At 37.6% G+C, this 15,769-nt stretch overlaps 1 protein-coding gene across 1 annotated transcript in view; it reads right to left on the reverse strand.

The window, feature by feature from the left end:
• The window catches only part of LOC150093572 (AP-1 complex subunit beta-1-like), a 287,854-nt gene that overhangs the window by 221,927 nt on the left and 50,158 nt on the right, over nucleotides 1–15,769 (reverse strand). The window contains exon 4 of the mRNA XM_090413097.1: nucleotides 2,324–2,459. Coding sequence (XP_090269223.1) covers nucleotides 2,324–2,459 — 136 coding nt within the window. The remainder of the gene's footprint in view (nucleotides 1–2,323; nucleotides 2,460–15,769) is intronic.

Genomic DNA, 15,769 nt, shown 5'->3' on the forward strand with positions numbered 1-15,769 from the left:
TTGGTCTGTAATTTCTGCAGTCTCTTTTGTCTCCTTTCTTGTATATTGGGATGATTTTTCCAGTTCTCCAGTTATCTGGGATCTCTCCTGTTTGTAGTATTTTATTGAATAGGGTTGTTAAATATTCTATTGATATGCTGCCTCCATATGACCACAGTTCAGTAGGGATGGTATCAATGCCTTGTGCTTTGTTTTTCATCTGTTTTATTGCGTATCTAACTTCTTCTTCTTCTTGTAAAATTTTTGGGTGATCATTATTTTCTTCTATTGTTGGCATTGTAGTTTTGTTTCCTTGGTGGAAGATAGTCTTAAAATGGTTTGACCAGATTTTTCTTATATATTCAATATTCCTGGTTTCAGTCATCTTGTTTATCATTGTGACTGCTTTTGCTGAGAATTCCTTTGTAATTTCTCTTACATTATCATGGAAGACTTTTAAGTTGTTTTGTTGGTATGCTTCTTGGCATTTCTTAGCTTTTTCTTCTAACCATTTTTCTTTGGCTTTTTTGCATAGGTTATCAACTTTATTTTTTAGTGCTCTGTATTTTTCTCTATTCTCTTCATTGTTTTGTTGGTTTACAAGTATCTTGGCCTCTCTTTTCTCTTCTATGGTAGCCATGATTTCTTGGGTTATCCACTGTTTGTTTATTTTGGGTTTGGAACCTAGAGTGTCTTTTGCAATTGATAACACTGTTTCTTTTCCTTCTTCCCAGTATTTTCTGCTGTTCTGGAAGATAGAGGGTTTTAATTTCAAGCATATCTGTTCTAAAAATCGACTTCTGCTTGAGCTATCTTTTAGTTTTGATAGGTTGATGTTTTCTTCTTTTCTGATATTATTTTTCCTGTTGAATTTTATCTTCACTTTGGCAGTTAATATTTCGTGGTCAGTGTCAAAATCAAAACTTCTTAATGTTCCTACATTATTTACTGATCTTTTCCATTGTTTGTTTATGATGATATAGTCTATGCAGTTCTTTATATTACTATCTGGGGATGTCCATGATATTTCGTGGTCAGCGTCAAAATCAAAACTTCTTAATGTTCGTACATTATTTACTGATCTTTTCTATTGTTTGTTTATGATGATATAGTCTATGCAGTTCTTTATATTACCATCTGGGGATGTCCATGTATATTTATTAATAGGGCATTGATAGAACAATGTGTTTGTAATCATTGGATCGTTTGCTTTACAGAAGTGGAGTAACTGTTCTCCTCTGTCGTTAAGCTCTCCGTATCCAAATTTCCCCATCACATCTTTTTTTGTCTGCTGTGAACTGTCCTATTTTAGCATTAAAATCTCCCATCACTATCATGAGTTCTCTATTTTGGGGATTATCTATTTCCTGTTGTAGTTCTTTAGAAATCTTCTATTTCTTCCTCTGAATGGTTACTGTCTGGTGCATATATTTGGATTATTTTAATTGTTTGACCTTTTTCTTTTGCTTGAAGTTTGGCTGTTATTATTCTAGGAGACACTGGGTTTATTTCAATTACTGAGTGTGTAAGTTTCTTTTCAATTAGTAATGCAACTCCTTCTCTGTGTATGTTATCTTTTCTTCCTGAGAAGTACAGTCTTCCTTCTGGTAAATCCATGAATCCATTTCCGCACCAATGTGTCTCTGATAAACCTAAAATACTCCATTTCAGTCTTTTTAAATTTTCCTGGACTAATTGCAATTTTCCAGGTCAGTATAGTGATCTTATGTTGAGGGTGGCTACATGTTTCACATCCGTGGCTGACCACATTGCTGATTTCTCACCTACTCTATGTGGTCTTTGAGTAGGTGCGTCAGTTGTCCCATACGCAGTAGCACTATCTCAGTTTGTAGACTTTCTCCTGCTCATGAAAGTTACTGGCATAATAATGTAGCCAGCTTGCCATGCCTCTGCTACATCCTTTGGTCCATGGCTCTTTATTCTTTATTCAGAGCAACCCATTTGGGTTTCCCCCATCCGCCACCTGGGAGACGCACCTGGTAGGAGTGTGGTCTCCCCCAAGGGATTTAGCATTTTTATGCTAAATAATATAGCAAAAGCAATAAGATAGCAATTTTATTATGTAATTTGTATTACATAATAAAATTGCTTTTCTACTCATATGTGGAAAAACACAGCAAATTAAAGTAACTAAATTTACAAAACAGGCAAGTGGTAAAGTTATAACTACATTAGAAGACTAAGTATAATCAAATTAGAAACATTAGTAATAAGAGATTTGGGAATAAAATTTAAACCAGAAATTAGTAATGTGCTATGCAGTAACGTGATATGTTCATGACACAAAATGCACATTCCAGTAACTAACAATAATTTGTATTACCTTGACAAAGGTATTCACAGCCATAATAGCCATATCAGGCTGACTCTTGGCATAATTCATCAGATAAAGATAAACTAGCTTCTTCAGTTCAAGATTATCTGTCTGCATACAGTTTACAACATCAGGAAAAAGGGCACTATAAAATTACAAAAAGATTAAGTATAGTCTCTGGGAAAAGATATGTTTACAAAAAGATATGTTTAATAAATAAGTTCATTCACATTACACATAAAATAAATATGTTCTCATTATTATTATTATTTTCTAGGGCATCTCCAGGAAGTCAAATACTCATCACCCACTCTAAGCACTATTAACACAATACTTATCAATGAACCCCAACTATCTCTGGCACCCTATTCCATCAAATCATCACCCTCAAAGCAAAAAATCCAGTACATCATCCTTCTTACCGTGTACTGAAAAAAGTTATTGAAAAAATAAAAAATTGTTAAGTGTTAATCCTATAAAGGATTAGCAACCCCTTTAATAATTAATGTTTCTGTCATGTTCCCTTCTTTTTTATATATTAACTAATCCTTGAAGCCCACAGATCTCATGTGCATGGAGCATTCTATAGCATCCATGAGGAGCTATTCCTCACAGGTGCTATAGAACAGCGCTTCCCAAACTATGGGCCGCGGCCCCCTTAGGGCCATAAGTTTTGTTGAGGGGGCTGTAAAATAATGAAAACAAATTTAAAATGTTTCAAGACTAAGTGGATTTTTTTAATCTTCAAAGAAACGTATCTAATTTTATTATTTCTTTTTTGTTCTTTTTTTATATTTTAATGGAAAAAAATCACACATTGGTGTTAGATCACAAATTTTGCTTCTTGCGTATTTCGGTGCTTAATGAATATTAGTAAATATATGCTTATTCATATAAGTTTCATTTCAAAGGTGATAAGAAGCACAAAAAAGATTACAAATGCAAAATATTGAATATAAATTGTATTGAATATAAATTCCGATAAGTAAAGAGGCAGACCTGTAAAAAGTGCTATAAATTGGATACCTTAATATGGAATGTATTTAATCTAAGTAATATGATCTGTTTTGTAAACTGTAACAATTAAGAGGTATTCTATATGAAATGTTTGTCATGAGGTAAAACCAAAAGTTAAAAGTCCACTGGCGAAACTTTTGGGTGAACATTTCACCTAAGGCAGTGGCACTTGTAAGGAGAACAGCATGCACTTGTATTTCTCGGAAGACGAGGAGGAGAGGATCATCCCGTGTGCACAAGGAGACGCGGTATAAGGGACCATCCCGCGTGCAAAAGGATAGGTAATGAGCAAGAAAAAACGTAGCAGTAAAGAGGGCGCCAAAGGTGCAAGATAAAAGGAGTCTGCTCCCCTTCGAGAAGGCTTTTTTCGTTCTTCGTGGATGTCAGGTCTCTCTCTCTCTCTCACCTACTCATGGATTCCGGATCGCCGTCAGTAGTTTGATGTCGACAACCATAATTCCAGAGTTCTGGCTCGGTACATTTTCGGAGAGGAATAAATGAGTACGGCAGTCGGGTCAACAATGCGGACGGCAACAAACGGCAGTGGAGCGGGTCAAGAGCGGGCACAACGACTGCCTTTCAGGATAGCCAGATCAAAGGACCACCATGAGTGACCACGTGGGTCAAAGCCAGACTGAGACGTTCTAGTCACATTAGAGGAAAAAGGACCAAGCAGTGCAAGCTGAATTAAGAACTAAGTAATGGACCTATTCAACATCCTGGAAATTGGTAATGTACAGCTTTTAGTTTTCCTTTTCAAGAGAAGAAATGTTATAAGATAGTGTGCAAGGACATTTAATGTAGGACTTTAAGTAATTATTGTAGATAGCAACAGCATGACTCCAGTGAATGTTTCTTTAGAGAATGTTAAATAGATGCAGTGCGTCAAATATATTATGTGAAGTGATTAACGAGAATAAGTAGAATAATTGTATGGATGCAAAATTTAAGTCAGTATATTGTATAGAGGGAATGTTTAACCTTATAGAGAGAGCTCATGATAGAATCCAGTCGAGTTGAGATTTAGTTGTTCTAAATTGCTCTATAACTTAGAATGATATTAATTTAGTAGTGTATGTATGTGAACTTGTAATCTTATGATCTCAATAAATGTGCTTTGTATTTTACCTGAAATTTGGCCTGAGATTGAATTCAATGCACCCGATTGAATTCATTTAACCTAGAACCAGAGCGGGATAGAATAATATGTCAATAACCACGACTGCAAACAACAATTGACAAAGGTGATATAGATAATTAAGTGCTAAGTATTAATGGTAGATTGATCATAGCTGTATGTTTATCTAAGAGTTTTTCTTGGTTAAGGAAACCTTCTAACTTAATGATATTGGCTGGCGCAGCGAAACAAATAAATTTGCCAGTATCTAGTCGGGAAATATCTCCAGACAGTAATAACAAAGGATTTGTCTCCAGTCTGAGGTAAACCCTTTGTCTAAGTAGTTAATGCACGTGATCAATCTAGGGATCGGCCAGATTGTATAGATAACTTCTATAACCAGCACCGAAACTCGTAATAAAGTTAGGGTCTTAAATGTAGATAAGAAAAGAGAAAAGGTTAGAATTAAATAAGAGAAAAGGTATATAAAATTAAATAATAAACGACGAACAAAGGGACATAAATACAATAAATATTATAATCATATATGTCTGTATTACAATTTTTTTTCCGATGGGGGCCGTGAAATATTTTAATTTTTCCAAAGGGGGCCTTGGCATCCATAAGTTTGAGAAGCACTGCTATAGAATGCCTCAAGTTAATCTACCATTCATCCCCATGGAATCCAGGTGACCAGATCCTCATCCAATAGTCAAGATGTTGCTATATTAAAGAATTATAATGAGAAATAATATTTTCCCTATCTCTGCTAGTCAGTGTGTTCTTAACAACCATGTAATATAATATGCTGTTTTGACTTTGCAATATGCCTTCTAAACTTTTAACTCCCTGTCTATCCTTGTTTAACTCCCAGTCATCTTCAAATTCCTGTAATTCAGTTCTATCAATGCAGTATACAGGTTGGAATCTCTTCATCCAAAGTGTATAACCTCATTAAAAAAATTAAAAAGTTTCATACATTTAACTAGCAGTCATTATTTGTTGCCCACCCTAATCCATTCAAGTCACCCTGAAGGATCTCTAGATCATCTTAATTGACTAATGCTTTTCTTTGTCAATAAGCAATCGAATATTCCCCCTTATATCGTTTCCTTTATTATTGTTGTACAAATTAAACAGCAGCCCAAGTACCAAGCCCTGTAATTTTCCACTGATCGCCTGCTTCTCTAGAATTCAATTCCCCCAAATCACATCTACCTCCATTTCCTTACCAAATTTATACACTAAGTTTTCCATGTGGTATCCTATCAAGTACTTATGCAAAATCTAATGGTAGCAATGTGTAGCCATTTCCTTTATTATAAAAAGTAACTAAATTACTAAGGTGATACCCACCTTCACAAAATCATGCTATCCTCTCCAATACCTTAACTACATTCCTGAAATCCTGATTGTCTTATAATTTTCTGCCTGTCTTGGAGCTTCCTTCATGCAATGAAGACACCTTCCCACAACCGAGGCCTAAATTTAACAGCTTGAACATAGAAGCTGCTGAATCTCTTGCACTTTCTTGTAACATCAGCTCAGCTCAGCTCAGCTAACGCCTTTTTATTCCCGTATATGGGGAGTAGGCGAGGCCATTTAGCCCTAACTTTTGGAGACTGAGTGGGCAGTTCAATCTCCACTGGTACCAATCAGAGATAGATGGCCCAAGGCTATCACTAATTAAGCGGTGCACAGCGAAGAGAGACAGCTCACATGTGCCGCCATCTCATGGTCCCTAACCCTAACACAATATATTTAATGGCTGAAATAATGTGGGTTCTACGGTCGATTTTCTTGAGTTTATGGGGAGAAAAACCCGCTTGCCCATGCCAGAGATCGACTAACTCGGGAACTGGTCGAAAAAAGGCTTAGAAAAATTTCCTCTAGTCGCCGACTAGACTCGAAACCAAGTCTTTCTTCGTGCGGCCAAACGCCGTGGTGTGCAAACGCCACATCCACTGAGCTACACAGGCTCTTATTATTCTTGTAACATATCAGCTAATATTCCATCTAATCTCACAGTTGTATCTGCATTAGGGTTCAGCAAAAACACAAGCACCTCTTATTCACCTGCTTTACTTTCACATCATGCAATGTCACATATGCCATTGCAATAATGAACACACATGCAAAATAATTACTTTGTAACTCAATTATTTTGTTTGCTTTTGTTACCTCCCTACTATTAGCATTCATTAAAGTCATTCTTCCTTTTACTCACCTAACAGTGTAAAAGAATACTTCTGTGCTATCAGCAAGCTTCCTCTCATAATTAATTTTGGCCCTCCTTACCATGTAGGTCACTCTTCTTGCCTGAGATTTGTACTGCTTGCTGAGCAGTTTTCTTTGCATACCTTCCACAACTTTTTTTTTTTCAGCAACTCTTATGTAATGACATGCTGCTCATCCAACTCCTACCTGATTTATCCTCCTGACTTTAGGTATACAGCCTGATCCTGCATTCTTCAAACACCTCTTAATCATCTCTCATGCTGCTAACATCTTTCCTTTCCAAATTCTTATGCTACAGTACTGCTCATCAGTTTGCCTTGCCTGCTTTGTAATTCATAAATCCCCTTCTTAACAGAAAATACTGCATCTCTAGCAATCTCCCACGTCAAGACTATTTGATCGCTTGTCCCAAGTTGAAGGCAGCGCAGTTACCTCAGTTACTGCCAGTGTTTTCTGATACTATGGATTCAGCACTCTGCATGCTGAGTGCTGAATCTACCTCTTAGCTGCACAAGCTGTATAAATTCGATTTCATTCTATCTCTACGCCCATTCCTCCTTCCAATCTATATCCCCATAGCTGATGTCTCCCATAATAATTATTTGTTCTGCACTCGTGCTAATTTGCATCAGGAAATGAGCACATTCAGCATCACATGATCACTCTCAAACTCACTAACCTCTAGGATGCCTGCACCCACACTCATCTCTATTTCCTAGATCTAAACACCTTAGTTTCCCTGACTCTACACTTTTGAACTCTTTCTCAAGACACCTAACTCCGACTCCATTCAAATGCAAACCATCCACCTCATATAAGTCCTTTCATCCATGAAACTCACTCCACACATCCACAAACACCACAACATTCCTCCAGCACCCCACATGCAAAAACTCATTTGCGATTGTAGTTCTACATCTCAATTCACTTCTGTCATACCATGGCAGAAGACTCTCTTATTCACATACAAGTGAACAAGAGTCTTCTTATTCACTTGTATGTGAGTAAGTTAAATTCAGCAGTGTATTTGGAGAACAAGAGTCTTCTTATTCACTTGTACCAGCAACTCATGTCTTCCTGCATACCACACTTATCACCTACTAGATCATGAGTACCAGCACAGATAATCATCTTTCGCTTTCCCTCTGGGAATTGTTTACGTCTGACAGTATACAGGTATGCAATAGAGCAAGAACCTATGTGTGCAATTTGTATAACACCATGCAACAAATGCTCACTGATAATATCAGCACTAGCACATAACAGTTGGCAGAAAAAGAGGACAAAAACTTTGAATGTTATGAAATAATTATGGATTGAGACATTCCACAATTTGAATCAAGGAATAAAACTGAAATTTATTAAGAAGTATACAACACATACTATCAAATAAACGTAATTCTAACTCCACAGAATGGGCTGGAAGAGAAGCATAACTTTGCTGTCAGCAGTGATTCACTAACATATAATTCACTAACACAGAATGCCACGTAATTGTCAGCATTTTTTCCGATACCATGGAACATTTTTTCAAACCATCTCTCCCTCCAAATACACTGCTGAATTTAACTTTTCTCTTAACTCTATTCATAACCTTGTCCATGTTTTTTACCACAGACTGTCCTCCTTCAATCTCAGTTTTGTACCCATGGCATGATACAGAGTACCTCCATAGAGTAAACAAAGCCCATCAAACCATGCTTTAAACTAATTCAATGCATCCAGATGCTCCACACACACTGTTGGGCAATGCATTCCACTCACTAACTACCCTCCATGCAAAGAACCTGCTCAATGTTCCCCTGATCACATCATCCTAATACAATTTCAAGGGATTCCCCCCCACACCTCTGATTCTATGAAAAATTTACCAACTTATATCTCAATCATATCCCTTCTCCTCCTCCTATTCACGAGTCTTTGCAAATGGCATTCACTCAATCTGTCTTCATATCCGACATTCCAAAGACCAGTTATCACCTTCGTCTTCTCTGAACCCTTCTAATATATCCTAATCAGCATGAAAACCAGGTGACCAAATTTGTGCACAATAATCCATATGAGGTCTGTGTGGTTAGTCTAGTGGCTAGGCACTTCGCAACCATATGCCTGGGGAAGGAGTGTCCTATGTTCAATTCCCATCGGTGACATCAGGAGCTTAAGGATCTTCCTCAGCCATAGCCAAGTTAGCCGGTCTTGGGCATAGACAGCAGGGTTCCTCCCCCCCCCCCATTTATCTGGGGTTTTCATCCTGCAAGCAGGCAAACTGGCCCCGTGAACACGCACGGATACAGTCATGAATAGTGCCCTCAGGAGATGCAGCAAAGGAGTGGCAAACCGGCTGCATTAATATGCCAATAACCCCCTCATTAGGAGGGGACTCAACCCATCCTAGATGGATGAGAAGGATAGAATAGGAATCCATATGAGGCCTGATCAAGGCCTTATACAATGGAACCATAACCTCTTTATTTCTGCATATTAAGATCCTCTGCATCATTATCATGATATGATGACTTCACAACTTGTGCAATGTGACCTCTACTAAGTGCATACTTTGCATCCCATTGTTGCCTAATAAATTTCAGAAGCCTGCACTTGGCAACACTGAACTGAAAGTTCCACATTTGTCCACTCAGACAATCTATTCACATTCTCCTGCAAGGCCACATTCCACTTCATTCCTCACCACTCTCCCCAGTTTTTTGCATCACCTGCAAACAGTTGTGTATCTCCAGATAATCCCATCCCAATATCATTAATATACAAGTTTAATAACAAGAGCCTCAAAAACAGACCCCTGTGGCACACCACCAGTGACGTTCCTTCTTTCAGGATACTGCAGCCTCATACAGAACTAGCTGATGCCTATCTGACAGCCAGTTGCCTATCCAACTCACTAATCTAGCATCCAATCCCATCTATTCCAATTCAGTTAGCAGCTTGTGGTGTGGCAATCTATCAAAAGCCAATCTAAGTATAATCACTGTATATGCATCTCCCTAGTCCAATACATTCGTTATCGTGCTATAGTAGATAAGTAAGTTAGCAGGTAACACATGATCTCCCTTTATCAAGTCAATGCTAACAAACACTGAGAAAACTGTCATTATCAACCCACTTCTTCTAGCTCTCACCAACCTTTCCAACATCTTAACTACAACTGACGATATACAGATCAGTCTATAATTGGTAGCCTTAGTTTTATCACCACCTTTGTGAAGTGAAACTCTTTTGGGAGTGGAAGAAAGGTGCTTTGGAATTGAAATAGCTCAGAAATGCAGGAAAAAGTACTGCAAAAGGAAGCAGAGAAAGTGGTAACAAGAAAACTGAGGACAAAAATATTTTTGATATCTGGAATAAATATTGTGAAAGACAATTTGACAAAAGATTTGGAAAATATTTAAGAGGAGTGCAATCAGGAGTACATATAAAAAAAGAGATACAAAAAAAAAGCATAAAAAACCTGAAATGTGGAAAGGCAGTTGGAGTAGATGATATTTGACTAGAAAATGGATGGAATGGGTGAGACTGAAGTGTTTGTTAACAGAAACAGTAGTTTTGAAATAATGAGGAATTGGAGACACAAGATGAACAGGAAAAAGAGGGGGGGGGAGGGAAACGGGACAATACCATAGGGAGAGCGGATGTTGGAAGCAGTAGTGTGTGTGTATGGTGAGCATAGGAATGGGATGACCCAGGATGTGTATGTGGGGGTGGAGGAGCAGTTAAGTACAAAAAGATATATGGGGTAAGTGGGGCATGGACAAGTAGGGGAAATTGCAACCAACAGGCATGGGTAGAACTCATAGATTTAAAAGTTAACTGTGTTTGTTCATGAATGCTAGGAGTATCAGAATTAAGGGAGATAAAATTGTTACACTGATTGCTGTATTCACCCAAAAATTGTTGGAATAAGTGAAACATGGTTGGATAAAGATAGAATCCTGACAGAAATAGAAATGGAAGGGAATGATGATATTTGTGAGGATAGAAAAACAAGAAGGGAGAGGGAGTGCTGCTGATGATAGCAGGGAAATTATGTCTGCACAAGATGAAAAGATGCAAGAGGGAAATAGTGGCAATGGTTTTGAGGCAGTATGATATGAGATGGAAGTTGACAGAAATAGATATTTAGTCAGATGTTGCTACAGACCAATGAATTTGGAGGGCAGTGAATAAACGTATAAGCAAACTTCAGTTAGTAAATGAGGGATGATCATTATGGATGATTTTAATTATGGTAATATACTAGAATGAAGAAATAGCAATTGGGAATGAAGAAACTGAATTTCTTGAGAGAACTATTCTAGGCTGTATGTAAAGGAAGATACACATGAAGATCATGAGTCTTAGATCTGATAATTCATTATAGGATGTGATTGTGAGTGGGAGGGTGTTGCATTTCCCTCCAGCTGGCAAGTGATCATGAAGTGATCACCTGGGTGGACAACCATACGAAGACTTCTGTGAGGAAAGGATATATTTAGGATATATAGGGCTGGTGATTACAAAAAAGGTTAAGTGACACCTTGGAGCTTTAGCATGGAATGAGGAGTTAAGTGGAAAGTAGATAAATGCTACCTGAGCACTGACCAAGATATATTTAACATCAATGTGTGAATTTGTTCTGAAAGTCAAAAGGCTGAATAAAGTACTGAGGGTGTGTTGAAAAGTTGTGATAATCACTATGAAGGAATTGAAGGAGAACCATATAACTTATACATTATTCAACACATTCCCCAAGAAGTGTTATACACTTGTTACAATGCCACTGCTGCATGATTTGCAATCCTCTGATAAAAAAGTCTTTCCTTTGTTGCACAAACTAGTCCTCAGCTGCTGCTATGACTTCATCATCTGTGGTAAGTTTTGTTTCTTTCAAGTGTTTCTTTAAATTTGGGAATAGGAAATATTCAGATGGGGCTAGGTCTGGCAAATAGGGTGGGTGAAACAGAAATTGAAAGCCCAAGTTATGTATTGTCTTTTGGGTCAGAGGGTGCACTGTCCTGCAAAAACAACATGTCTCTGCTCAGTTTTCTGTGCCTTTTTTTTCTTCAGTACCTCCTTCAATTCCTTCAGAGCTACACCATCTATATCCCAAAAGACAATGGCAAGAACCTTCCTTGCTGATTTGTGAGTTCAGAAACTTCTTTGGCCATGGAGAACCTTTGTCTCTACTCCATTGGCTGTTGTTTGGTCTCTGAGTCATAGTGATGATGATGATGCTATGTTTCATTAGCAGTCATATATAAGCCAAAAAATTTGCACCTGATTTCTCAAAATGACCCAAAATCTCTTGAGATGACAGCATACATTTCCTCTTTTGGTCAACATCAAAACATTTTGGGGACCTACTTCGCTGAGAACTCTGCATGTCCAGATGTTGGTGGATAATGACCCCAACTCTTTCCCTAGATATCTGCAGAGTCTTTACAATGTTTTTGGTTGGTATTCATCTATAATCAAGGATCGTGGCATGCACTGCATCGATGATTTCAGGTGTGATTGCTCAGGATGCCCAGTTTTAAATTTGGCCACCCATCTAGCAACTGTTGGATATGCTGGGGCACAGTCCCCCTAAAGTCTCACACAAAGTTTGGTGAATCTCGGTTGTGGACTTTCCTTGCAGCACAAAAAACTTGATGACAGCCCACACCGCTGTGTCTTCGAATTTCTTCAAAACCTCTGACATGTATTCTTATATATATCCTAAAAGAAAAGAACAAATTATTACAATTTAATGAAAAATGGGAGTTAAAGGGTTTTAAGATATGTTCTTTCTTGTGGTAATATATCAGTTGCTTGGATATCATTTTTGTTCTAGGTATTTATCAGAACTTTTCAGCATAAACCCCCCCCCCCCTGGCTCGTAGGTGATAAGTACATGAATGAAGAGATTAAACATGAAATCTGGAAGACAAAGGCACTTCACAAATATGGTGTTAAGACTGAGGCTACCAATTACAGACCAATATCCATATCTCGAGTTGAATTTAAGGTGTTGGTGAGAACTATGATATAAAAGTGGGTTGATAACAACAGTATTCTCTGTGACTATCAAGCATGTGTTTCTAAAAGGAGATCATGTTTTACCAATTTGGTTATGTACTACAGCAAGGTGATGAATGCAGTGGATAAGGGAGATGCATAGACAGTGATATATTTAGATTTTGCAAATTCTCCTGATAGATTGGCACACAAGTTGACAACTAAACTGGATACTATATTAGTGAGCTGGATGGGTGACTGGTTGTCAAAGAGGTATCAACAAGTTGTGAATCGTGGTGTACAGTATCCCAAAAGAGGAAAGTTAAGTTGTATGCTGCAGGGGTCTGTATCGGTACCATTATGGTTTAAATGGTATGTTAATGATATTGAGGTGGGTTTAACTGGAAAGCAACTGTTTGCAAATGATGCATACTTGAGGAGAACAATGAGGAGTCAAGCAGATCTGTGGCCTTACAGGAATATATTGTATGAGTGGGCAAGTTAATGGAACTCTCGATTCAATGTTGCAAAGTGTCAAATTCTGAAATTTGGTAGGCAATGATGGATGGAAAGTATACACTTGGTGTGGAAATTATGAACGAGGTAGAGGAGACAAAAGACCTTTTAGTGATGGTCATATCAGACTGTAAAAAGGAGACTTTTTATATATTAGACTGTGCGAGTTAAGGAATTGGATAAGTACCAGATCGACATAATACGGGTGAATGAAACAAAAGAAGACAAAAACTGGTGAGATCTTTCTGAGCAATAAATACAAAATGTTATATTCAGGCAATGACAATCAAGGAAAAAAAGGCATAGCCATAGTATTCAACACTAAATACGAGGCTAATCTTCTTGAATGGCAGGCAGTCTCAGGTAGAGTGATGTGGGCAAATATCAAAATGAGGAACTGGACAATGAGATTTATTTGTGCCTATGGTCCCACAGAAGGTTCTACTAAAGTAGAATTGGACTAATTTTTTGAGGCGTTAAAGAAAGCAACTGACACAATGAAAAAGGAAAAGTTGGTCCTTGTTGAGGATCTAAATAGCATAGTAGGAAATGACTGTCAGACATACAAAAATATTTTGGGAAAATTTGGAGAAAAGAGCAAAGCTAATAATAATGGCAAATACCTGTTGGATTTCTGCTCAGGACATGGATTGGTTATTACTAACAGTATGTTCCAACATGAAAATGTGCACAATTTCACATGGAGAGAAGATGCAAGGAATACGAAAAATACCTCATTGACTATGTTATAGTTGATAGTGATGTTTTCTCGGTGGTGCAGGACACCAGAGTGGACAGTTGATTTGAAATTGCGAGTGATCACCATTTAGTCTTGACCAAAATAAAATTGAATTTCATATTGAAAAGAAGAACATGTAAGAAAGTTTTAAAGCTAATAAAAGTTGAGCAGCTCTCAGATGTGAACTATAGATTAAAATACACAAACATTATTCAAGAAAAAATGAAAGAGTTTGAGAACAGGAATCAAATCTTGGAGATTCAGAAGCAGGCTCTGAAGAAAACATTGATTGATTCAGCCAGGTTTTAAGATATGTTGTGAGGCATGTGGTGAGTTTTGTCTGCATAGATAGAAAAATCAGAACTTCATGGTGGACACAGGAAGTTAAAGAGGCAATGAAGGAAAAGAAGAAAGCATATCAAAAGTTCCTGTCAAAATAAATTCAGCTTCAGCTCTTAGAAAATACAGAGACAAATGAAAGAAAGCTAAACACTGTGTAAAACTAGCTAAGCAAAAGTCATAAGAAGATTTTGGTAAGAACACAGCAAATAAAAATCAAAAAGGTGGCAAGATATTTTGGAGGTTATAATAAATTTAGTTTAATCCTTTATCCAAGTGTGAGCAAACAAAGTTTGCACCTGACAGTATCTTCAAGACTGAGGTAAGGTGGTACAACACCGGGCAACTCGTTGCAAAGGTAGAGTAAGCTAACATCACTCCTATCTCAGTATCTCTCATAATGCAAAACACATCTCCTTGTGGATATGTATAATGTTATGCATTAAGGGAAGGGTCACTACCCAGACTAGTTTCGACCTTCATTGAGGTCTCTTCAGTGGGAGCCAGGCCCAAGTGGAGATACCAGGCAGAAGCATTAGCAAGGTCATCTCTACCTATAGGAGTTGCCAAACGGTGTGCCACCTTTTCAGGTGCAAACTTTGTTTGCACCTGAAACTCGTTGCAAACTCGTTGCAAAGGTGGAGCAAGCTAACCACTCCTATCTCAGTATCTCCCATAATGCAAAACACATCTCCATGCGGATATGTATAATGTTATGCATTAAGGGAAGGGCCACTACCCAGACTAGTTTCGACCTTTATTGAGGTCTCTTCAGTGGGAGCCAGGCCCAAGCATTAGCAAGGTCATCTCTACCTATAGGAGTTGCCAAACGGTGTGACCATCTTTTCATTAAATTACTCTGGATTTCAAGAAAGATGTTGAAAGTTTATTTTTCACTTGGTTAGACTATAATAAATTTAGTTTAATTCTTTATCACTTGGATATGTGTTTTGCATTATGGGAGATACTGAGATAGGAGTGGTTAGCTTGCTCCACCTTTGCAACGAGTTGTCAGGTGTTGGACCACCTTTACCCAGTCCTGAAGATACTTTCAGGCGCAAACTTTGTTTGCTCACACTTGGATAAAGGATTAAACTAAATTTATTATAGTCTAACCAAGTGAAAAATAAACTTTCAACATTTTGGAGGTTGTTGAAAAAGCCAAGAAATGGTGGAAAGAGTGCTGTAAAAGGAATTAGAGATGATAAAGGTGACATGAAAACTGGAGAAAAAAATACCCTTGAAGTATGGAATAATTACTTTGAAAATTTGCTAAATTTTTCAAAGTAATTACTCTGAAACAAGCAGTGATAGCACAGTGGTAAAAAACACTCAACAGGAACGCTGTCAGGAATACATATTTATACTTGAAGTAGAAAAAGCCATCAAAGGCATTAAATGTGGAAAGGCAGCAGGGCTAGATGATATTTGTTTATAAAAGAAAGAGAAATTATTATATTTATTTAATTAATCTCTTTATAGAGATGATCTCTGTTCA

The sequence above is a fragment of the Typopeltis vanoorti genome, chromosome 23 (genome assembly GCF_054136105.1).
Source record: "Typopeltis vanoorti isolate ZY-2024b chromosome 23, IOZ_Tvanoo_1.0, whole genome shotgun sequence".
NCBI classification, from domain to species: Eukaryota; Metazoa; Arthropoda; class Arachnida; order Uropygi; family Thelyphonidae; genus Typopeltis; species Typopeltis vanoorti.